At 43.7% G+C, this 24,212-nt stretch overlaps 1 protein-coding gene across 1 annotated transcript in view; it reads right to left on the minus strand.

Moving 5' to 3' along the window:
* Positions 1 to 1,535: 1,535 nt before the first annotated feature.
* snx29 (sorting nexin 29) overlaps positions 1,536 to 24,212 on the minus strand; it is a 116,754-nt gene continuing 94,077 nt past the window's right edge. Inside the window, exons 20-21 of the mRNA XM_068583558.1 lie at positions 11,381 to 11,520; positions 1,536 to 4,051 (exon numbers count right to left, since the gene is read on the minus strand). Of these exons, the coding sequence (XP_068439659.1) occupies positions 3,925 to 4,051; positions 11,381 to 11,520 (267 nt within the window). The 3' untranslated portion in view covers positions 1,536 to 3,924. The remainder of the gene's footprint in view (positions 4,052 to 11,380; positions 11,521 to 24,212) is intronic.

Raw genomic sequence — 24,212 nt, forward strand, 5'->3', positions numbered from 1 at the left:
TTGTTCTCGCTGCCGACCCGGTGCCGCATGCCCAGCGCAGGAAAAAAAGATAAAGAAGAAAAAAAACGCAGCTTTTTCTCCCCCCCCCCAAAAAAATGTCTTTGAATGGAATGAATAGAAAGGCAGCGACTGCTCAGTGGAGCGGTGAAGGTTAAACGACCACTCGACAAGCAAAACAGACGCAACGGGGGCCGCAGATGGACTTCACTGCAGCGATCCGTCCGTCTACGCGGCCGGCTCACGTGCAGGATTATAACGTGATGCGTTCATCCCGCCATGCGAGCCCACGACACGTGCATGAACGCATTACTGCTGCAGCAGAAGTGCGTAACGGCCTTGTGACCTTCATCCACGAGCGCGAGCGACAAGGTGAACAATGAGGCGCTGGCTTCGTCCTGTACAACGTGGACGTTATTGTTCAGCTGCTCTCCACTGTGCCACTGACGGAGAAGGTCTGAGTGGAAGGACAGAAACACGCACGAGAAGAGACGGACGGCACGTCGGCTGCGTCTCCATAAAGGAAACACGCTTCCTTTGCTTGCCATCGCTCCGATTACCGGCCCGGAGGTGCAGGGAGATTCGTTTCCTCCGGCGTCGGGAGGATCGAGAGGGAGGCGATGGAGTCGGTCCGGTGGTGTTTGTGATCACATGATGACAATGTCCACACAGGAAGAGGAGTTCAGCATCATGCTCGTCAGGAACTCTCTGTGCAGCACTGCACTTGGCAATCAAAGGCTTGTTATACTCGTCTAATCTCAACAGCACCCAAGATATTTTTAGCATTTAGGGCTTAAAGCAATAGAAGGATTTGGACTTTTTGCAAAACAATCTTAATTCAAACTCCTTTGAATAAATGCTGAAGAAAAGACGTGTGTGTGTGTGTGTGTGTGTGTGTGTGTGTGCGTGTGAAGTGGCCCTGTGGAGTCTTCCTTTGATCAAACAAAAGTTAAGGATAGAGTGTTACTCAACAAACACAAATGAATGAAACTTTAGCAAAGCCAATTGGAGTATTTCTATCCTGCATGTTAACGTCCGTGTTGCCATATTAACAGACTCCTCCCCTTTTTTACCACCCGTCCATCAGCAGCGAGGAGTTAGAAAGAAAAGACGTGAGCTTTCCCAGAGATATGTAATACTGCAGAATCTCTGGCTCAAACTGTGGAGGTCGAGTAGCATTGTGGGTAATGTAGGCACCAGGTTTTGACAATGAAAGTGTAATTTAAAAAAAAGGGGAATTTCTCAGGTTCTGCTGCATCAATCTTCATCCTTTTTTTTAAAATCTGCTTATTCTCAAAGTGTGAAAGGAGTGCAATGCATCTGTGGAGTCCTCTTTTCAATAATGATCCTGTGGATTACAACATTTACAATATGGATATTCATCTTTTTCACTGTGAAAGCGATATCTGTGAAAAGGGGCGGGACAAAGGCGTTGGTCAGCGGTAGTCTGATGCTGTGGGATTGTTCCAAAGAATAAGAGGCAGTACTGCACTTAAAATATAACAAATTATATGTTTTTACTGTATCACAGCAGAGAATCATCTTTAATAAAAAAGAAAGTCACAAATTACAAGTTCTTGATGGGATGCCATTTTTCCAATTGAGGAGAAATATCATTTCTTTAAAAGACTTTTTATATGCAGACTTTTGGTTCCCACGTCGGTGTTCACGGGGCAGCTCTCCACATGTTGAACCACGAACAAAACCTCTCCGTCGAAGGTCCGATGAAACAAATCTTTATTTGACGGTGTCCCTGTGAGACTTTACCAGTCAGCTCGCGAGGGTCACTTCTGAGTGAGAATAACAACTTCATGAAAGCCAACGAGCCTCGTTTGTTCCCCTCCAAGACGCTGAACAGTGTTTACCGTCCTGCGGGCCGACCCTTTCATTCAAGTTTTCCCGACAACCTTTTAACACAATCGCTCCTCGTTTGAACATCGTCTCTGACTCTCTGGGGTGACACTATGCATACGCATGAGCTTCTGTTTTACACACACTTGATGCTCAGCAGCCCTTTCCTGCACCCTGAGCAGCTTTTCTTCAAGTGTTTAGTCGGCTAAACATTTATTTGTAACATAACGCCGCGTCAAAACCTGCTAAGACACATTAGTTAATCAATCTTTAAACATTTAAACATTCTCTATATAGCCGGCCGACCTGTGGGGAGGACCCTTATTGATGTGATCTAGAGGGGTTGTGTAGTCATAGAGGGGTTGTGTAGTCATAGAGGGGTTGTGTAGTCATAGAGGGGTTGTGTAGTCATAGAGGATGTTGTGGGTAAACTTACTGAAACAGTGTTCCCCGTCCTTTCTGCTCAAAAGTAATGATGACAGGACCGGTATGGTGTGCATCGCAGGTGTCTGAGACTGATGTTACACATGTGTGAAGATGCTTTTGAGAGGAAACGCGAGCGTGCTTAGATATGAACTTCCTCAAAAAGGGACTGTCTGAAAATTATAAGGGGAGGTCAAAAAGTGATGGCTTGGGTAAAGGTCACCGAGATAAGAGGACCAATAAGGTTAAATAGTGATGAAATGTTTTATGCCAACTAACATTTTTCTGTCACTAGAGCCTGCAGGGTCATATACAGTTGGCCTTTAACTTTAATGAAGTGTAGCCTTTTATTTAGTTTATCTTAAGGCCTTTTCACACCAATGGTTTGACCAATAAATAACACAAAGATGTGACATACTTCGTTCCGTTTCGAGGGCTCTTATTGTGAAAGGTAAGAAGGTGGTCGTGGATCTGCTCGGTCTTGAAAGGAGGAATAAAGTTTGCTGAGAAAAATCCACTTTGATCAAATAGATATCGAGCTTCTTCAGCGCACAAAATAAAAATACACCTTCGTGAGAATTAATTAGCACGAAGAAAAAAACAACCTTGGTGAGTAAAAGCCTTTTTACAAAGTAAATATTGGCTGTTATTTGCTTGAATTCGTAAATGTCTCAATCCATTCCATTTATTTATTCATTCATATTTGAGTGTTATTCTTTGCCTCTTTTAGATCGTAATAGTTCAGTGAGATGTAACATCTGACACATTTAAAGTTAATAAAGGAAGGGTGTTTTTAGTCAAGAGGAGTCCAAAAAAATAAAACATTAACTCTGGTGTGGGGATCTCTTGCTTTTTCAAAAAGTGACACATAAGTTTCACTCGCTCTCCAAACATCACTATTTTTAACTGTCCAAAATATGTGTTTGTCTTCACCCCTAATCCATTCATCTGATCATTATGTGGAATTGTAAGGACGCTTTTAATAACCACTGCATCCCCGGTGACAGTGTTTTTTGTGTGCAGATTATCCATTAGCCATAATGATAACACACCAGAAGTAGGAAAAGGGAAGGCCCGTTGCCTTAAGGTCCACGCCAGAGATAGTGAATCATCGCCGTCTAAAATGTAATGGCACTATAATGCAGACACATTAGCTGAAAAGCAAAACTCATTTCCCAAGATAATACTTAAATCCACACCCTCCCCTCCTTCCCCAGAGCAGGAAAGCAGCTCCAAAACACTGCAGGCACTGCGACCATGAAACATCTTCACTACAAAACTAAGTGGAGTAAGAAAAGAAAAGAAAAGAAAAAAAAAAAACGCCTCTTGGTCGTCTCTTTGTGTTTTGGATGAGCGAGAGCAGAGTCTAGTTGTCTCCCAGTGAGGTAAGAAGTGCGGTGTGATTGGGTCCACTGCTCGGCAGCCTAAGGGGAGTGATTGGTCCTTTACTCAGCCAGGCGATGCTCAGACACATTTACATGAAAGTCCTGCGTTGGACCGCATCCAAACCTCCCCTGAGGCCTCTCATCGCTGAACGCCCTTAAAGTCCTCACGCACGGTGAGCCTGTGAGTCACAGTCCAAGGTGGACACAGGAACGCCGTCCTCCTCAGCCTCTACAGTGAGACACGAGTCGTCCAAAGGCTCTGCGGGGGTTAAAGGTCGCCACTCTGGGGTTCAGGTCTGCTCTCCTGGTTGCGGCTGCGGCCCAGTCTGGGGAAGCGGGAGGAGGTTTTGGAGCGGGGCGTCTTGGATCCGCCGTCGTTGGCCTGGGGTGTGTCTCTGGATGAGAGAAAACAGGAGAAAAGGAGTCGTGGACTTTAAATGAGCATCTGGTGAAGTTTATTCCCCAGTTTATTATTCAATTAAACCACTGATGCTGCATCTGGGGACTTAAATGCATCATTTCCCTTCTGCCAGAGGACCTTTTCTTGGGAAACCCGACATTTGTCAGAGCAGCAAAGAGAGACGCTTTCATGCACCAAATAAGCAGAATCTAAATTATTCTGCAATAACTGTGCATAAAGAGGAGCAAAATGTGAAATGTGAAAAACTAATGTCGTAGAGTTTGTGTGATAGTGTAGTGCTACTTACAGAGATCGAGACTTCACATGGTCATTTCGCTCATAACCTGCTTATTACATATTTGTTCATATTTTTAAACTGTATAGTTTCACTTTCAACAATACAAAGGAAAAAGCTTGTAGGATCAGAACTAATCAAACATGTTGGATTGTTACACAAAAACATACAATACCAACAATAGCAATGTGCGTACTTACACCGCAAGAGAAAATCTGAGCTCTGACACCAGAAAGCTCCACACGCCAGCGTGTAGAAAGTGTGTTTCATGGTGTCTTTGAACATTACACGCTTCCATCACGGCAACAGATTTCTTTGCATATTGAGCAAACGGCCTTCCCCTTGACGTCTATGAATGTACTTACACCGCCAACGTTTCTGAGATTCTCAGCGCTCAGCGCTTCCCTCTTTCTGGTTACGCCATGTTTACGTGATCGGCTGGAGTCAACGTTTTCATCGGCTGGTCATCCATTAAGGTCAAGTAGTAAACATCGAGTGTTCAAACCAAGAAGTGCAATGTATGGAAAGTGCAATTTATTAGAGCTAGTCTCACATTTAAATCCCCAGCGGGACATTTGCAAGCAGGTGGTTAGACTGTTAGATAGACGGTTAGATAGACGTTAGATAGACGGTTAGATAGACGTTAGATAGACGGTTAGATAGACGGTTAGATAGACGGTTAGATAGACGGTTAGATAGACGGTTAGATAGACAGTTAGATAGACGGTTAGATAGACGGTTATATAGACGGTTAGATAGACGTTAGATAGACGTTAGATAGACGGTTAGATAGACGGTTAGATAGACGGTTAGATAGACGTTAGATAGACGGTTAGATAGACGGTTAGATAGACGGTTAGATAGACGGTTAGATAGACGGTTAAATAGACGGTTAGATAGACGGTTAGATAGACGGTTAGAATCTAAACGTCTATCTAACCTCTATCTAAAGTTTAGATAGAGGTTAGATAGACGTTTAGATAGACGCTACAAATGTTAGCATGTTCATTAGACCAGAAAAACAGACAACTCGTTAAGTAAATATTTGTTTTGCTAGGATGTGATTTGCTAATCACTGTTCAGGGGAGGGACTTGGCAAACCGTTGCTATAATACAGTTGTATAGGATACGTCTTCTGGGACGTTTATGTCCTTTAAAATCAAGAAATCGATTTTACTCACGCGCGACACCAGCGAACTCGCCAGTTTCCTCATTACTGCCCTTTCTACCAGAAGCCATTATTTGTGACACGAGGAACCAAATTACAGTTATTCTTGATCGTATGATGATGTCAAGGCCTCTCATTACTCAGGAGGATATAATCTCGGCCGCTGTATGACATCATTGCCCTAGTTACCCTGGCGACGGTCTTCAGAACATGTGAACCCCTGGTCTCCGCGTCTCGTCTGATAACAACGGGGATGGGTGAGAGGCACTCGTCGAGGGAAAGCAGGAGACTGAACGCCCGCGGTGAGACGCTTTCTGGTGTCTTTTCTTCTGAAGCATTTCATCAGCTAGACAGTAACCCCTCCCCTGCTGCTTGTGATGAAGCGCTGATTGGGTTAACAGAAGCGCCGAGTTCAAGTGCTTCTTTGACGAAGGGATTTTCAATTAATAAGAAAAACAATGAAGGGGAAAGAGGGCATTTCCCTGTCGATGTCCAACTGGCTTCTTTAATGAGGCTTCCCAGCTGCTCGAGCTGTGATTAAGGTTATCCGGGACATCTGGGTGGTCCTGGAGTTTGATTCCCACAAGAACAACACAAGCTAAAAATAAACGCACTCACAGTGAGGCGCTTTGGCTGAAAGTGTCACTGCGGGCCATATGGTTGTATGGGAAGCAGCAGGGGCCAAAGGAAAAGCAGCGCAGTATGAGGGCAGAGAGGCTCTGTCATGTTCAAACAGGCCGAGACGAGGAGGAGACCCGCCCGCCGGCACGGATTCAAGCGTTGAGCGCGTGCGTCTCAACCGTCCAGATCAAACCGCTCCGGGCGGCGGCGTGGCCGGATAATATGGGAACAGCATGAGTTTTGTTAATGTGGCGGGCATTATTCTGTTTTCACTGGCACTAACTGTACATTCATCAGTGGCACAAGTACCGCTGTCCGCCGCCGCGCCAGGCTAGCTCAATGAGGGGAGCAGTCACACAATTTGAACTTGACCAAGGTTGGCCAAACTGCGATGCAATGGGGAGTTATATCAGCAAAAATCATACTAAATTAGGGGCAGCATGCAGAGTGGAAACCACAAGCCATCTCATTTATTCATATCAAACTGGGCAAAGTAGCTAAATGTGCTAAATTAATTAGGCTTATACTTTTTTTTTCTCTGGCTCTCGGCATGTGTTTGTCACCCATTTGGACAGAATAGTGACTTGACGTGCAGGATAATAACTTTTCCGCGCACCGTTGAAATATTAAGAGTTTGACTGCAGAGGTGCATAATGAGGATAAAGAGGTACACAAACACAAGCATGCATCACATTGATTGTCAAACAGCAAAAGGCATGGTGATTAATTATCTGAATAAAACTATTCTCAGTAAATTTCCTCTCACACACACACACACACACACACACACACACACCTCAAGCCAAACCAACATGCATGTGCACAGGCAGACATACAGAAATCGCCACATATAAAACAAAACAAGGTTACATCTTTATTCTGGAGTCAAACTGCTCGACCATTTCTCTCCGAAATGGTCGAGCAGCAGGTCAATAAGGCGAGAGAGTGTGTACGTTGTGCTGTGAGTAAACGTAGAAGGCGATGGGGTCGAGCTGCATACCAAGTGATGGCAAATCTGGGGAAAGGTTTGATAAAGTTGCTGTTGCAGACAAGTGAGGGAAATTGCCGGCCAATGGAGTGCGAAGAGGCACAAACATGAACACTGCTGTTGTTTAATAGACATTTTGTCCACACAGCAGTGCTACAAAGGTGAGCTGGTGGCCGGTCAGTAAAACAAGACTACGAGTCGACAGACATGCTCGCAGCTCTGTGATTTCTGCTTCTGGTAGCACTTATTTCATCCTGTGAAAACACAAGATGTCATGCACTCTATCGTTATAGCTCCTCTGTGAGACATCAGTGGGATCAAATAGCAAAGTCTGGTGTTACTGCCTTCGTCAAACTATAATAAGTTGAATCAAAGTGCTGGGAACCCTCTCAAGTACGTTTCTGTCAGCTTTCATCCATTTGAGGAGCTAATTACAAATCTGAGATGATTGGCATCCAACACAGTGATTAAATGACTCAACTTCCAGCTGATGTTTGGAGAGGAACTTCTTCTGGCTTTGCAACTGGAATATCATATTTCCTGTCTTCACCTCAGACCAGTTTGCTTTTCTGCCTCCTTCCCTTGCATCCTTCTCACTATACCTACCGCCTCCTGTCATTTTCTCTCTCACCTTCAAACCACACATCTGCGTCTCTCCATCCTTGTCTGGGCTTTGCCATTGGGTTACAATGGGCAACAAAATGTGGCGGCATCATAAAGGTACAGAGGAAAATTACATTTAAAACATGCTCACATGAGGCCATATGTTCATTTGGTAACATTCACAGTGAACAATCTGAGAAAGTATATGTTATGTTTAGTCAATTAATGTCCATACACAGTGGAATTAGGTAGTAATAATGAACATTTTCCTAAATGTACAGTCTATATTTTTCAAACATGTATTGGCGACGGGCCTTCATTTGTTTGTGCTGCATCGTATATGAGACCTGGCCACCAGGATCCAATGCTTCCTAATTTGGATCAGACGTGGTTGTTGCATAACCGAGCAAAGTGTGGCGTCTATTTGGGGCCGAACAGCATTCTCGCTTACCTCTGCATCTTCTCCGTGTTCCTTCCCGCCCCCCTCATCAAGTTAATGACCAGACTAATCAGGCTTTCATCCCTCACTGAAGATGTTAGACCAGCGCAGGTTTCATCATGTTAAACCACTAAACACCATGACAACGCTGGCAGGCCCGAGCAGCGGCATTGGCAAGACGCTACAGAGGGCTTTTTGCACACGCGAGCGCGGCGTCATCGCGGTACGCTGATCGGTGTTGATTCGACGTCGGCTGCGATTCCATTGCGTCGCGGTAGTGAGAAATGCAGCGTCGGCACAGATCACGGCGGGCCCAGAGAAACCTGCACATGCGAGTTAAAGTCCACAACCATCCACTCAACGTTACGTGATGTGACGCTCAAGATGCTGTTGTGCAAACAAGTTAACTTCATGTGCTGGTAAACTGCTGCGCTTGGTCCTCGGCTGTGTTAGCGTAACGTTTATGCTAACCTTTTCTGAAGGGACTTTTTGGTCACCCAGCCAAAAGATTGTGACCAAGAACATGAGCTGTTTACGCCATCGAGCAGAGCAGCGGCTGCTGTTTTGTTCCAGCACTAGGAGTTAATAAGCAGGCACTGACGACCACAGAGACGGGCAGTGACCGGGTAAGAGTATATAAACGTCTGAGTGAAGACGTATTAAACTCTGAATAACAATATTTCAGGATAGGAAGAAAGTAATGGATGCGGCTTGACACTGTAATATTTCACGGCATTCAGAGACGTGCAATAGAAAGGTTTCCATTCCAGCTCAGAGATATGAGGAGAGACAGGATTAGTGAGCCTCTCAGGGCGGACGAGATAATGAAGAGTCTGTGCTCTGTGTTGTACTCTCTCTCTATGGACGACTGCCTTTGGAGACTTACTGTACCTCACAATTTGACTGTATCTCTACTTGGGTACAAAGATATTAACCATAATGTCACTATAACGGCATTGATGGTTGAGGCATGTTCTAATACACAGGCTTGTGATTTTCGAGCTAGGATATGAACACACGCGACAACCAGACGAGGCTGAAGATCCTTACGGCCAAGAGAGACGTTGCCTTGCTAGCTAGCGACACGACCAGCGGCTGTACGCATGAAAAATTCAGTCAGCAGCTGTCAATCATGACGCCACACCCCCTTTTTACAGCATTAGATAAGTAAAGAAAACCAAACTTGTCAGTAATAATTGACACCGGAACATTTAAAATGACAGAGACCCTCTCTGGAAATTGATATTTGACGTGTACTTTGATATCTTTAGTTATTCAGGGTGTATGACCCACAATGCAGCAAAGCACCAGAGGGTCATTGGGACATTTTGGCTTCACCTGCCTTCAAGTCGTCCATCTTCATATGGACTGAGAGGAAACGTGTTCGTTGGACAGTCTTGTTGATGTCATCCTGCACCGTCAGTAAAGGGAGTACTACGTCACAGTACAATACTGCTACTAGTACAATGTTGAGGTACTTGCACTTTAATTGAGAAATTCATTTTCTGTTATCGACTCCACTACATTAATCTGTTTAGGTTACTTTACAGACTCAAATTATTATCACAAAACGTAAACAACGAATAAATTATGATGAAATATAATTTATTCTTATTATTGATTACCCAAGAGTATATAAAGTAGTAACAATCAGCTTGATCTTCACCAGCTGGTAAATGAATGCATCTACAATCATATCTATTTATTCTGAATGGGGCCGTTCTACATGACGAGTACTTTTGGTACTATGAGAATATTGACCGAAATACACTTTTGATGCAGGAGTTTTCCTTGTAGAGTATTCTACCACTACAGTCTGTTATTGTTTATGTTGTCCCTCCCTTTACTGCTCACAACTAATAAGAGTTTATTCATCTTCTCTCATTAACTCAAAAATAAAAGATGAACTAAGTATGAGCATTATTAATCAAGGCTGCAAATGGACCTCACGCTGCATGTCGTATTTAGTCCAGACCAGGCAGAAACAGACGATGGAGTAAAGGATGGTACACACGAAAAGCAGTGCACATCTGTTACTATGGTTACCGATTGATCTTGGATAATTCTGTGATCCTCGGGGATCGCCGGACGGTTCTCACAATAAGCAGATGGATTTGATAGTTTATCCATGGTATTCAATATGGAATCACACATCTACCTTCACACAGACATGCATACTGGACCACGGAGTCTGATCCAGGACCCACAGCCCTGCTGAGGCCGCATCCTGCAACCCCCAAAACCCGGGCACACGCATGTGGATTGGCTAAAAAGCAACACATGAGACGACAATCTTCTCATTGCCTTACAAGTAAAAACGCGTGCCGTGATCATTGAAAGCGCTTTCATCGCATCAGAAGTCATCGCGGCTTCCGGCGAGGCCGCAGAGTGAAGCGTCTGCGACGGCCTCAGCGACGCCGTTGCTGTTGTTGCCTCGACCCGATGACTCAGATGTCTCCAGAGAGGAAATGACATTCCAGTCAGTCGGTGTCACGCCGGCTGACTGATCGCAGTGAGTGGAAACCGATGTGAATGTTGACAGGAAATGACTGGAACATCTCATTTTCAGACGCAGCCTGCTCGGTAGGTGGGTAGCTCAGGCAGCACACACTTTCACACTCGCGAGTCTGAGTGTGTGTGAATGTGCGCATGAGAGAACATATACACTTGTATAAGTGAATGATGTGTGTGTGTGTAAAACGCTGAAGTTTGTTTACAAGGGATTTGGCATCGTCGGTGACATTAATCCTCCCCGTTTGTATCCTGTAACAACGACTGCTGCAACAGCCGTGACGTGACGTTAATTCTTTCACAAAATATTGTAGATTAAATTGGTAAAATACATACAAAGTATTGCAAAAGAAACTCCCCTTTTAGATGTCATGTGAGCATACAGTGGGATTTCTGTAAAGATTAGAGGCAGCTCTACATCCTCAAAGAGGCATATCATTTAGATTCTTCCATATTTTAGTTGCGTGGTACAAAACACACCTTAAACCACCATCTAATGCTAAAAACATTGAAATAAAGTTACAGAGATACACACATATTCCCTGATTTATTTCCGAGATTGTTTGGAGTCTTTCACAGACAGAAGCCCTTCACCTGCTAACATGTGCTGACATCATGTGCTCTCTCTCTCTCTGTCTCCACATGCTCACATGAAAGGGTAAGAACCTGTGTCGAACATGTCGGTGTGTGTCCACTTACAGACAGAAAGGCAGCAGAGACAGCAGGGTCTCTTTGGTGGGCCGGGCTGTGAACTCTGGCAGCGTCTGGATCAGTTTGTTCATCACCGTGCGAAGGTAGCCCTGCAGCTGCTTCCTCCTCTCCTCCACAAACTTGGCATCCTGCAGAGAGAGAGAGAGAGAGAGAGAGAGAGAGAGAGAGAGAGAGAGAGAGAGAGAGAGAGAGGAACGAGTTAGTTGCAGATAAAATGGTGCTTGGAATAGCTGAGGTTAAAGCTGCAACATTAGACTTTATTTATACCACTCAAACAACACATTAGTTTTCATATCATGTGCATTGTGAAGGTGGGGTTGTGATGAAGCAAAACACACAATTGTCAACCGATTTATGGAGCTTTAAACTAATAGTTTGGGTTTTACGGCCCACAACTTCACGGTCTTCCTCTAGCGCTCCCACTCGGGATGTTTTCAGATGCAACAGGCAGCTGTTTCCAGCAAAAGAGCTCGTAAAATCACAAAGGTGGAGCTGGATTAAGAACACAAGCTGTGTAAAGGCAGAATGTTGCTTATGAGACAAGATCAACATTTAGTTTGTTTAAATCAAACTCAGTTTGGGTTCGACGCCCCGGTGCGGTTGATTTGGGCAGTTGTGAATGCAATAATCACAAACACCACACGACGGGTTCGCTAGCAATTGGACCGAGACCTCCTCTCGCAAGCGGTCCCTGATTGCAGCGGGAGCATAATCCAACCCAATTGTAGGAAGTGAACCTAAACGCAGGGGATTACTGGCTGCCTGCACGGCGTTTATCGAGATGGACACAGGTAAACAACAGGTAAACACGACTGACGATGCTTTTCTCGACATCTCGGCCCAGGAGAACAAACTGAATATGATCAAAGTAATTTGAGATAATCTGGAGAAGGGATTCCTGCACAGAGTAAATCAGTGCAAAGTCAGAGTGAAAAACTAAAATTGTTTTGTGCTCTGCTTTAGTCCCCCTGAAGACTTGTGACTGGAGTAATTATGTCCTGTGCAGCATCAAGTCTTGAACCCGTGTGACTTGGTCTGAGCTTTCCTTCCATCAGCACAAATACTGTATATTTGTAGTTCAGCCAACTAATGCTGATAATGACCAGGCCTCCACATACCTCCTAAAACAAGCACAGCTCCACACTTTTACCATTAAACCATCAAAAAACAACAACATGCGTTTAACCCTAGAACACTAACGTCAGGGGATTTTCACCCGAGCGATTGTGGTTACGTTATTTTCATTATGTTGCTTTTGTCTGAGCTGCGTACGTCCTTGTGTAGCTTCATGCTGCTCACTGATGTTATTGAAGGGAGGCATGTCTTATTGAAGGTGGGTGTGTCTTATTAAAGGTGGGTGTGTCTTATTGAAGGTGGGTGTGTCTTATTAAAGGTGGGTGTGTCTTATTGAAGGTAGGCGTGTCTTATTGAAGGGAGGCGTGTCTTATTGAAGGTAGGTGTGTCATATTGAAGGTAGGTGTGTCTAATTGAAGGTAGGCGTGTCTTATTGAAGGTCGGTGTGTCTTATTGAAGGGAGGCGTGTCTTATTGAAGGTAGGTGTGTCTTATTGAAGGTAGGCGTGTCTTATTGAAGGTCGGTGTGTCTTATTGAAGGGAGGTGTGTCTTATTGAAGGTCGGCGTGTCTTATTGAAGGTAGGTGTGTCTTATTGAAGGTAGGTGTGTCTTATTAAAGGTGGGTGTGTCTTATTGAAGGTAGGCAAGTGTTATTGGAGGTAGGCAAGTGTTATTGAAGGTAGGCGTGTCTTATTGAAGGTCGGTGTGTCTTATTGAAGGTAGGTGTGTCTTATTGAAACGAGGTGTGTCTTATTGAAACGAGGTGTGTCATATTGAAGGTAGGCGTGTCTTATTGAAGGTAGGTGTGTCTTATTGAAGGTCGGTGTGTCTTATTGAAGGTAGGTGTGTCTTATTGAAACGAGGTGTGTCATATTGAAGGTAGGTGTGTCTTATTGAAGGGAGGTGTGTCTTATTGAAGGTCGGTGTGTCTTATTGAAGGTTGGTGTGTCTTATTGAAGGGAGGTGTGTCTTATTGAAGGTAGGCGTGTCTTATTGAAGGTAGGCGTGTCTTTTTGAAGGGAGGTGTGTCTTATTGAAGGTTGGTGTGTCTTTAGGTGTGTCATATTGAAGGTAGGTGTGTCTTATTGAAGGTAGGCATGTCTTATTGAAGGTAGGTGTGTCATATTGAAGGTAGGTGTGTCTTATTGAAGGTAGGCATGTCTTATTGAAGGTAGGTGTGTCTTATTGAAGGTAGGTGTGTCTTTAGGCGTGTCTTATTGAAGGTAGGCGTGTCTTGTTGAAGGTAGGCGTGTCTTTTTGAAGGGAGGTGTGTCTTATTGAAGGTTGGTGTGTCTTTAGGTGTGTGTTATTGAAGGGAGGTGTGTCTTATTGGAGGTCGGTGTGTCTTATTGAAGGTAGGCGTGTCTTATTGAAGGTAGGCGTGTCTTGTTGAAGGTAGGCGTGTCTTTTTGAAGGGAGGTGTGTCTTATTGAAGGTTGGTGTGTCTTTAGGTGTGTGTTATTGAAGGGAGGTGTGTCTTATTGGAGGTATGCGTGTCTCTCTGCTCAATCCCTGGTTTTTCAACATGTTTTTAGTTGATTTTCACCCAACGTTAGTGATAGAGGGTGAAAAAATCCGGATGGGTTTTAATGTTTAATATTGAAGGGAGACTTTTCCTTCAGGACAAAGCTCACATGTCTCAGGAACGACCTGACCAAAGAACAAGTTCACTGCACTGTTAAGTACATTTTTAATCATGTTTTATTGACGATTTCCTAATCTTTCACCAGATTTTTAGCCTTTTTTTAGGGTCCTTCCATGATACCTGTTTTTCATTCCTGTTTTCGTTTCAAGTACTTCAATTTGCCTCATAGTGTTGTATTTTAATATTTGATGAAGAGTATATTTTATCAGACACATTATATTGAGTGAAATATACCCGACAGTAGTGATGGTGTTACTATTTTTACCGTTAGTGCTCTAGGGCTTTAAATGGATTAAAAAACCTTAATATTTGTGTTTATTTTGTGATACGGTTGCCGATGTCAAAGAAGAATTAGGCAGTCATATGAGCGTTCACACTTCTTTCCCACAGCGGCTCTGAAGGCAGAGAGCCACATGGCCGATGTTAGCATGGCTAATCGCTGTCCGGCTAGGCTCAGAACAAAGCCCGGGCAATCCGGTGCTTGGGACTGGAACAAACGGCTTTTATACTGTAGGAGGCCAATAATTCCTGTTTTTGAAACTACTGCTTCTCTTTTGATCTCAAATCCCAAAACCCAAGTGAACTCAATTGCCGTCTGAAAATACAAATGTGGTTATGCTGTACAAGACGCCCTGGTGCCACGCAGCACTGATAACAAAGAGGCTGATGTCGGTTCAAATTAATTAATCAGCGAGTGCAATTATGAAATTACTGCTTGTTTATAAATTGTTATCATCTGACGCCCATGGGGTTTCAACAAGCTACCTGCTATTTCCCCAGGAGCTGGGGCATGCCACTTGCACTAGCAGCAATGCTTTTGACAGAGAATATGTTGAAATTCAAGCTTGCACTGCCTCTAATATGAAAAGATAATACAATCAATAACAGCAAAAAGCTGTATGAATACAACAACATGCATAATTAAAAAAAAACAAATACTAGTCGTTGGGAAGTGGAATTTGCAGGAAGTGGACACTGCAAAATATCATTTGGAGCCAATTAGTTTTTATGTTTTGTTTTTTAAATGAAACATAATAGTGTTTACTCTAACTCTTACAATCCAGAAGAAAATCTCAAATAAAAAAAAACAACAATTTTTCAATTAATCAGCAGTTTGACCTTTTCATATTTATTTCATTACTTGGGGAGACTCTAATGACTATTGGCCTCGCTTTTTCTAAATACACAAATTATATATACATATATATATATTTGTTTGGTTGCTGTGTTGCATATAAATGCAAACAAATGGGAAACAACCACAGTGCACGAGGAAGGTCTCTGTCTGCATAGATCTCACCACCGCAACCAACCAGTTGCTAGACTTCAGTTCTGCTCCACCCAAGTGTCCTGCACAACGTATCGAAATGAATGTACAACTGTGACATGACACAGACTAAAATAATTATGACTCATAGTTTTGAGTTTGATTAGTGTCAAAGAACAAGAAAAAACCACTGCGTCACCGTCACACGTAAACTTCAGCAAACACGAGAATAACCTTACTGATCTGTAAAAATAACTGTCTGTTGCCATTTGTGCTAATGAGTCCCGGGCTGCGTATCCAAACAAAGCTGGCGGTGGTAACAATAGGTGGAAAAGAGAAGAAGTTCAATATCTCCACCAATGCATAGTGGATTTCCAGAAGCGTGTTGACATTTTGCCACTGCGAACCTCCCAGAAAGTTGAGAGATGACAGACGGTCCAGTGGCCGGAAAGAACTTTTAAAATGGAGAGTAGATAAGAGGTTCACTGTCGCCCCAAGTAGAGGATAAGTGTAGATCACTCAACTCTGCTGCGTGCAGGCTGAAACAGGCGCAGTAGGACCGGGTAAATCTGATGTGTCAGATTAGGATGTGCGTGCCAGCGTGGGTTTCATGCCATGTCAACACAATAAGGGACACCCTGACTGCCTTCATGGATGTCAGAGCGGTAAAAACCCTAATGGACGTCGTGACGGACTCATCCTCTCGTTGGAGACGGAGAGGAAAAGGCTGAAGAGGCCAGGTGCTGTCTCTTGTTTGCAGAGACGACAGAGCAGGAACCAGCGTGGCATACTGATGCAGGGACGAGGCCGATTCTGTCCTCTCACATCTGTCTGTGCACATTCAAGCTATCTCAACGCCTCCTCCTCACCGCTGTACTGATATGACATGAAGCCTAAATCAGTCCATTATTATTCATCTTATGGGAGAGGACATGTACCGGCAGTACATACAAAGCATGAAGGTGAGCACACACATCCTGTCTAACCAGTAGAAGGACAGATGAAGCTCGGTGAAGGCAATTAACTTTGGATTTGAGCTGTTTCCTCACTATGCCTTGATAAGAAAAAAAATGGCTGATACATGGGAGGAGAGAGAGAGAGAGCAGCAGGATTGAGACAAATTCATGAGTTGCGGTGCAAAATGTATCTATTTAATGTGAGCAGAGCGGCGCATCACAACACGAACAACCACGCAGTACTTTGCATTTATTAAGTTAATTCCCTCCACATTGACAAGGGCAGCGCATAACGCTTTAGTTCCGTTCTTACTTTTCACAACAAAAGCCAGAGACCGCCGCATCACCGCGTCCCAGAGGGCTCTTACATTCACTCAGAGCCTCAGAGTCAATTCAACTAAATTGCTTTCAAGATGTATTTATTACAAATATTGATGTCAGAATTTATCGAGGAAGGTCCACCAATACAAAACTGACTTTAGGTTTTATGGCTTTTCTTCACTGCTTCTGTAGTTAATACTGTCTGGCTTTGTCGGGCACAAGAGACGGTTTCTGGACTTTTTCGTCTGTCCTCACCTCTAGACGTCATTCACGTCACGGATTCTAGTGTCAAGATAAGACGTTTCTATATTTATGCTCATCAGCAGCTCATGAGCGACGTGGCGTCGTGACATGGTCACGCAACTGTAGAACGGGAAACGGGACGTATATATAACACACACACACACACACACACACACACACACACACACACACAGCTCAATGTCACTTTCCAGAGAGAAGAGATAGGAGAGGGGAGACGTCAATGGAAGAAAAGCATAAATCAGTCACATGTGCGTCGGGGTCTCCACAACTGCTCAGTGAATTTGCTGCCAGCTTTACGCCTTTCAATTCTGGAGGAGGGGAAAAATAATCCCAAAAGCACGTCTCAAGAAGTAAATGTTGCCTGGCAACTAAAAATATATTCAGAACAAAAAGTAACTACACACGACTATAACAACCACTTTTTTGGTTCCCAACAGAAAATCAATGCTTTTGACTGAGACTTTGATCCGACTTGAAATTCGAGAATAACTGTGTTTCCAATGATTTATGTTCCCGTTTCGGCTTTTTGGTTTTTATTCTTTCACAGAGAGACAGGAGGGATGTAAGGATGCCATGTAATGGAAGTCCTAGGCCAGATTTGCTGGTTGCATAATAAGCTGCTGTCTTGGCAATTCACACGGCGATAATGAGCAGACTGAGAACTAATTCTGTGTCAGTCTTTACCGTATGTGAATCAGGCCCTCGGTGTCTGGCATCTTTTCTGGAAACAAAAAGTTTCTTAGATTCACATGTGAAAAAAAAAACAACCCAACGACAACTAAAAACAGAACTTTCCAAGTCACCACTTTAGTCGAGCATTGGAACACGCTTGCAACAAAACAAGGTCAACACTTTCCACCAAGTCAGCCCACACCGGGCTGAACGGGCTGTTCTCTGAACAAGCACCACACCCTGGGTCCGGGCCATGCATAAAACATCACAGGCAATTCAGAAACGCTCATACAAGACCTCCACAATGTCTCTTTGACATAATTAAAAGCGTAAAACATGTATATTGCATAATACGTGAACACAACATACTAGGACTGGTTAATAATTCACTTTGTAGTTTCTGATTAATTAATCAGGGAACCTCGGCACTCTGTGTATGTGCAGATGGGGGCGACGGCCGAGGGCAAACGGTAGCTGTGGAAGCGCCATTTCTTCTGCTATGATAACCTTTATGTAATGTTACCATAATTACGATCAGAAGCCAAGATTACCCATTGCCGTTGGTTTAGATATTATTTAAACAGATATCTGGTATCAAAAAACGCACCCGTTATTGATTTAAATCACTGTTTTCATCTCGCCGATACTCCTCTGTGTAGATGTGTAGACTTCAATGTCATTTCATTGTTCATGAGTCGGCATACGATTGGCTGATGCGGATGAGCACGTGCTCTCCAGTGTCAACCAACGCAAACAACCGCAGCTTTCAGGAAGTTAGTGCTCAGTGACAGTAGAAACAGTTTGGCTCACAGCCCCGTCGAAAACACTTTTTTTTTTACCAGGTTAACGGTCTGGCTCCTCGGATAATTTAATTCAATTCACTTTATTTAGTACAGCCCAAAATTACAAATTTGCCTCCGGGGGACTTAATGATCTGTACCCGACATCCCTATCCCGGTACCTCACGTCTAAATCAGGAAAAACTCCCCCAAAAAAACAGAGAAAAAACTTTCACAGGGATAAAAAGGAAGAAACCTTCAGGAGAGCAACAGAGGAGGATCCTCTATCAGGATGGACAGAAGCAACAGATGTCATGTGACCAGAATGAACATCGTAACAGTTACAGCATATTCAATGAATATGACAGAAACTATTCATATAATGAGCAGTAGGCATGGACCACGATCCAGATAACTACGATCCATGTCAGCAGAAGGATGTAGAGAGGGGCATCAGCAGGGCCGCGGTTACAAGCTAAGCTAACCGACTGCTGGCTGTTGTGGTAGATTGATGCTTTAAAAATGCTCATCATTTTACAGGCTACAAGCTGAGCGCCCCGAACTAATGTAACGTAACGTGAAAACACCTGAAGACAACAGTGAAATGAACGAAGTCGGCTTCAGTGACCAAGAGCACTGCGATGCGGCTTAGCGGTTTGGACGGGCGGATAACATGCAAACGTTACTGACAAGTCTGATAAGTCTGCAACTGTTGATGGCAAAACGTGAGAAAATAAAAGTTGCTCTTCGCCACAGTCTCATATGACTGCTCGCTAAACGTGCTGATGGAGAGAGTGGTCTCTACCGTGGAAGAAACAGCTCACCAAAAGATTCTTTCACATCGTGTCTCTCCTTTAATCTGTCGCTCCTGGAAAACGTCTCCCATTTGCGGCCTTGAGAGAACAAAGAGGGAGATAAAAAAAAGCCGAAAAATCAAGCTATTTGTTTCGGAGCCTCAGGCGGATGAGTGACTTCAGTGAGCAAGAGGGGAGACAGCGATACAAGTGGGCAAACGAGAGAAGATGGTATTGAGGACGGAGAACAGAAAAAAGTAATGGCAAACGCCTTTGGACACAAGTCATAAAATCTAGATGAGGTGCGGCCAGTGAGAACGGCAGATGGATGGACTCGGGGGGTCTGACGACAACGCGTCTTTGAGGCAATCGTTCTGGCTCCTCCGTGTCTCAGCGTTAGCTTCAGGACGGATTTGACAGGCGTGACTTGGGAACATTTAGCCTGTAAGCCGGGCCGGGCCCCAGACAAATCAGCTGGTTAAGAGCTGTCACAGCAAGCGTGTGCGCTTCTGTGTGTGTGTGTGCGTGCGTGTGTGCGTGTAACATCCGTATTGCTGGGTCACACAGCTGGACAGTCTCTCCTAAAGCGCTTGGAGACACAGAGAGGGAGAGGCTCATTAGCAGGACCGGACAGGACACAGATGCACAAATGAGTCAAATGAGGCAGAGTCTCGGCGGCGACGAGGCCCCGCGGGGCCACAGCTACCACCGTCAGGGGTCAACGGCCACGGGCGGATGAGACATGAGCTAATTTCTAAATGAAATGAATCCAAATGAGGATTCACTCAACATGCACATGGTGGCTGAAGGTGTCCCGTTAAGTCTGAAATGTAAATGAAGGGTTCTGCGTACACACATATACATGATCTATAATCTAAAAATAGATTATAGCTGAGCCAGTTTATTCCAATGGAGGTTTCATTCCAAACGTCAACTGGTATGTCACAACTTGCATGTTAAATGCCCCCATGTGCAAGTTCTGCATCTATCCTGCAATAATCCCGAAGACAAATGACTGTAATGTCTCTCAACCGTCAGCCACGCAATCTCAAACTTCCTTTCCCACGTTTCTACCTGCAGTTGTACATATTAAAAATGGAATGATGAGGCTTCTCTTCTCCCAAATGCAATCAAAGGTTTTCACATTATTTCACTTCCCTGTTCGAGGAGCAATTGAAGTCTTCCTGAAAGTTCAGAGAATAGCACTTAAAATGCTTAAAGGGGACAACTTGGAAAAAAATACACGTTAATCGAGTTTCCACCTGAACACGACAGTGGAAGCAGAGATGTTGTTTCAGATGAGTTGTTTTGTGGGTGAGGGATACAGGTGGTCTGTGTGAGGCTCAAAGCAAAATGTTGGAGAGAAAAAATAGTCGATGTACAGCTTCTGTCTGACCTGCACGGTCTGGAGCTAATTAAATTAAAGACCTCGATCCGTGAACCCAGAGATGTTTTTGCATTCTAAGAAACGCATCCTTTCCTACAAATCGTAAAGACATCATGATGCAATTTCCAGGAGAAAACATGGTACGAAGCTCCCCATTGGCCCCATGAAGGCAGACCTCCTGGGCTCCAGCGGCGCCGTGTCAGTCCTTAAGCCCCATAACGCTCAGAATGTGATCAAAACATGAGGGTTTATGAAAGTGAACTTGATTTTATGGAACAGAGGCTTTCGGCTCCTGTTTTTATGTTGCTCCCGAAACTCTTAGTTGTTTCTCCATCCAGCTGATAGCAGCGCCGGGTGTGTTGAAACTGGACTTACGTTCAGTGAAAAGTTATTTGTATTATTAATATTGTATATTATAACCATTAAGAAGACCATTTGTGTTTCGCATACAATTGAAATCCTTTGCTGTAAATAGATCACTGAGTCATCTTTTAAAAAGAGGAGCTCATCTGAAGGAGAAAAAAATCTTAAATGTGTAAAACAGAAGAAGGATAAAGTAGTTTTTGAATATCGTTAGTCATGTTTCAAATGTCACAGCCGCAAGAAATTAGTATAACTGAATTATCAAAGCAACATGCAGAAGATGTTTGAACAGGAAGGCTTGGCTTGATCAACACAAACATGAGGGTTTACGATAATAATTAGACCTTTTATGAAAAACACAATCGCTCCATTTCAATATAACTCAGGGAGACACGACATTTACGAAAAGGTTCAGTGCGTAAAATACTGCTTAAAAACAAGACGGACATTGTGGCCCATATCTATTTCATATCAGTTCAAATTCCCGTCTCTTCAGGTGTAACATCCGGTGAACGCCTCTGATTCGCTGCACTCTGGAGGAGGCAGAAGATCAGCTGAGCGGTCCAATCACAGGTCGCTGCTGCCATGCAAGCTGCCTGAGCAGCCAGAGGAGTGTGAGCATAGATAATCTGACCGTGTGGGTGTGTAAGTTACCTGCTTTACATGTGATGGGAATGTGTACCGCGTTTTTCCGTGAGATTTCTACCGACTTAACTCCACAGCAGAGCAGAACTGCAGCTGTGTTTCCCTGTCAATCATTCTGAAAAGTGTGTATAGGATGATGAAACCCAGTGTCCTTGTCATGTAATAGAGTGAGTAAGGTGCATGTGTGTGTGTCTGTGTGTATGTGCATATCCTCTACTACCTGATCTCCACTGACAGTCGGCATGTTTCATCCTTTGCACAGAGAACCACAGCAGAGCAGATATTCACGGTGCTGCCGCTAAAAGGCTTTTGATGGTCTCTCCCTCTCGCGTCACTCCTGACATTAACGTTTCTCCATCATTCGCCACACATCATAGTGTAAGGCCCCGGGTGTGCATCAAAATCAGGTTGGGATTTGCAACACTGGAGCAAAAGTCTCACTTTGTAACGGATGAAAGCAGGAAAGAAGCTAAAAGACAGATTGAAGCAGAAACAGGGAGACGGAGAGGAGAAAACTGAATAAATATGAAAACCGGACATGGAGGGAAGCTGCAGCACAGCAGCACCTTTCATCAACACATAATTATTACTTCTACTTGGAACTGAAATAGTTAGATGCGTTACTAATAATATTACATTATTATCATAATCCTTGGTCCAAAATCTGCACAAAAACAACCTCTAAGCAGAGAAGTCACTGGACGTGTTCGGCTCTGGATCGCGGTCAAAAAGTTCTTTCTGTGTCAACTTCTCGCCACCGGCCGCTCTGTTTCTTTGGCTTTCTGCCCACGTTCAAACGAATATAATGAGCGACATTTTTGCCTCAACACCTGATTTGGTGTGAATGCAGCTTTGCTGTGGCTTTAAGGGAGTTTATTGGGTTTACAGTAACCCAATTATACATAATCCCCCAATTAGGACAATGTAGCAGGAACGAGATCGCTGACAACTGGCTGAAGGCAAAACACGCTGAAAAAAAAGGGAAGACACTAAGTGTCAATATGTCAGCTGGCATTTTACACTATTTAAGTTATAATTCAATTTTTTTTTTAAATCATCAATTAACAAACGCTATGAGTATTACTGGAAACAAGATTGTTTGAAATAGCAGCATTTCTGTGGGAGTAAAATATCTGTGCATGCTTCGTTCCTGCAGCAGCACTGATCCCCTCCTCACCTGAAGACGGCAGTTTCCCCCGCCGACACTCCAAAGTGCTCCACGAGAGCCAGAAACAAACACCGACTGGATTGAAGTAACAGAGAAACTCAACACGGCAGGCCTGCTGATTACCAAGAACACCACACACACACACAACAAACACACCTGAATATACTAAATACACACTCCCTGCTGCAGAGACTTCTGGGGTATGGAGAGAGAAACAGAGAGACAGAGAGAGAGAGAGAGAGAGAGAGAGAGAGAGAGAGAGAGAGAGAGAGAGAGAGAGAGAGAGACAGAGACAGAGACAGAGACAGAGAGAGAGAGAGAGAGAGAGAGACACCATGCATACCCCTGCACACTCAGCCAATACAGCGCCTCTCGCTAAAACACACACATTTAGAACAACTGCTCTTTTATGCTGTGCGGCTCCAGCTTTCTAAGAGAAATTCATGTTTTGAACACACACACACACACACACACACACACACACACACACACACACACACACACACACACACACACACACACACACACACACACACACACACACACACACACACACACACTTCACCAAGCTGGTACTTATCAAATCTTTGAGCTAAAAAGCCCTCCACCTGCTGCCTCATTTCATTCAGTCTGGTCCCTAAGGCCTTAAACTCAGTTTTTTTTTTTTTTGTTGGCAAGTTTCTCCAAAACTTCTGCTGCTGTAGCAGCATATATTTGAGAAAATTATTAAATATAATTCCTTTTCCAGTTTGAAAGCCACTAGTTTGCGTGGAGCTTGAAACGCATCAGCCTCGTCTTCACTAAAGTTGCAAAGCTGTATCGTGGCTGATGTTTAATTCATCTTCACAATGTTGATCTTAAGACAGTTATTATAGCAGAAATATTCCCCAATTATATTTAAGTTATAATTAAATAAATAGTATTATTAATTAACAAGGCTATTCGTACAAGTTAAAACAAGGTTGTTTCAAATATCAGTGGTTCTGTGGGAGTAAAATATCTCTGTCTGCTGTGTGAATGGACTGAAGCTCTGAGCAAAGATATGAAAGTTTTGTCAAGGCAGTATTGAAAATGTTCAGGAAAATAATTGAACTTGAAACCTTTTGTGCAGTTTTTCTCTTCTGATTCAACAAATTAGAATGTCTTCATAGCCGATACTTTCAGGTTAACGGAGGTCTGCATTTAGAAAACAGGGGGATTAAGACTCATTTAGAGGTGAGCCGGGTGGACAGCACTACATTCAGATGAGAGTCAGAGCTGAGGGTTTGTTTGCCACGTATTTAGACGCAAAAGGGTTCTGACTTTGTCAAGTTGTTTGTACACAAAGAAGACAATCGAACAAAATGAGATTTACAAAGACCAAACCGAACATCACATATACAAAGGTATATACAAAATCTAGCTGATATGAGACGACTATTCAAACTACAGAAGTATAATGCATTTTCAAGGTCACAGATATTGAGCTTCGTTTGACCAAATTTG

Source organism: Clinocottus analis, unplaced genomic scaffold, assembly GCF_023055335.1.
Source record: "Clinocottus analis isolate CAN_PGR_092001 unplaced genomic scaffold, fCliAna1.0.p SCAF_19, whole genome shotgun sequence".
Lineage (NCBI taxonomy): Eukaryota > Metazoa > Chordata > Actinopteri > Perciformes > Cottidae > Clinocottus > Clinocottus analis.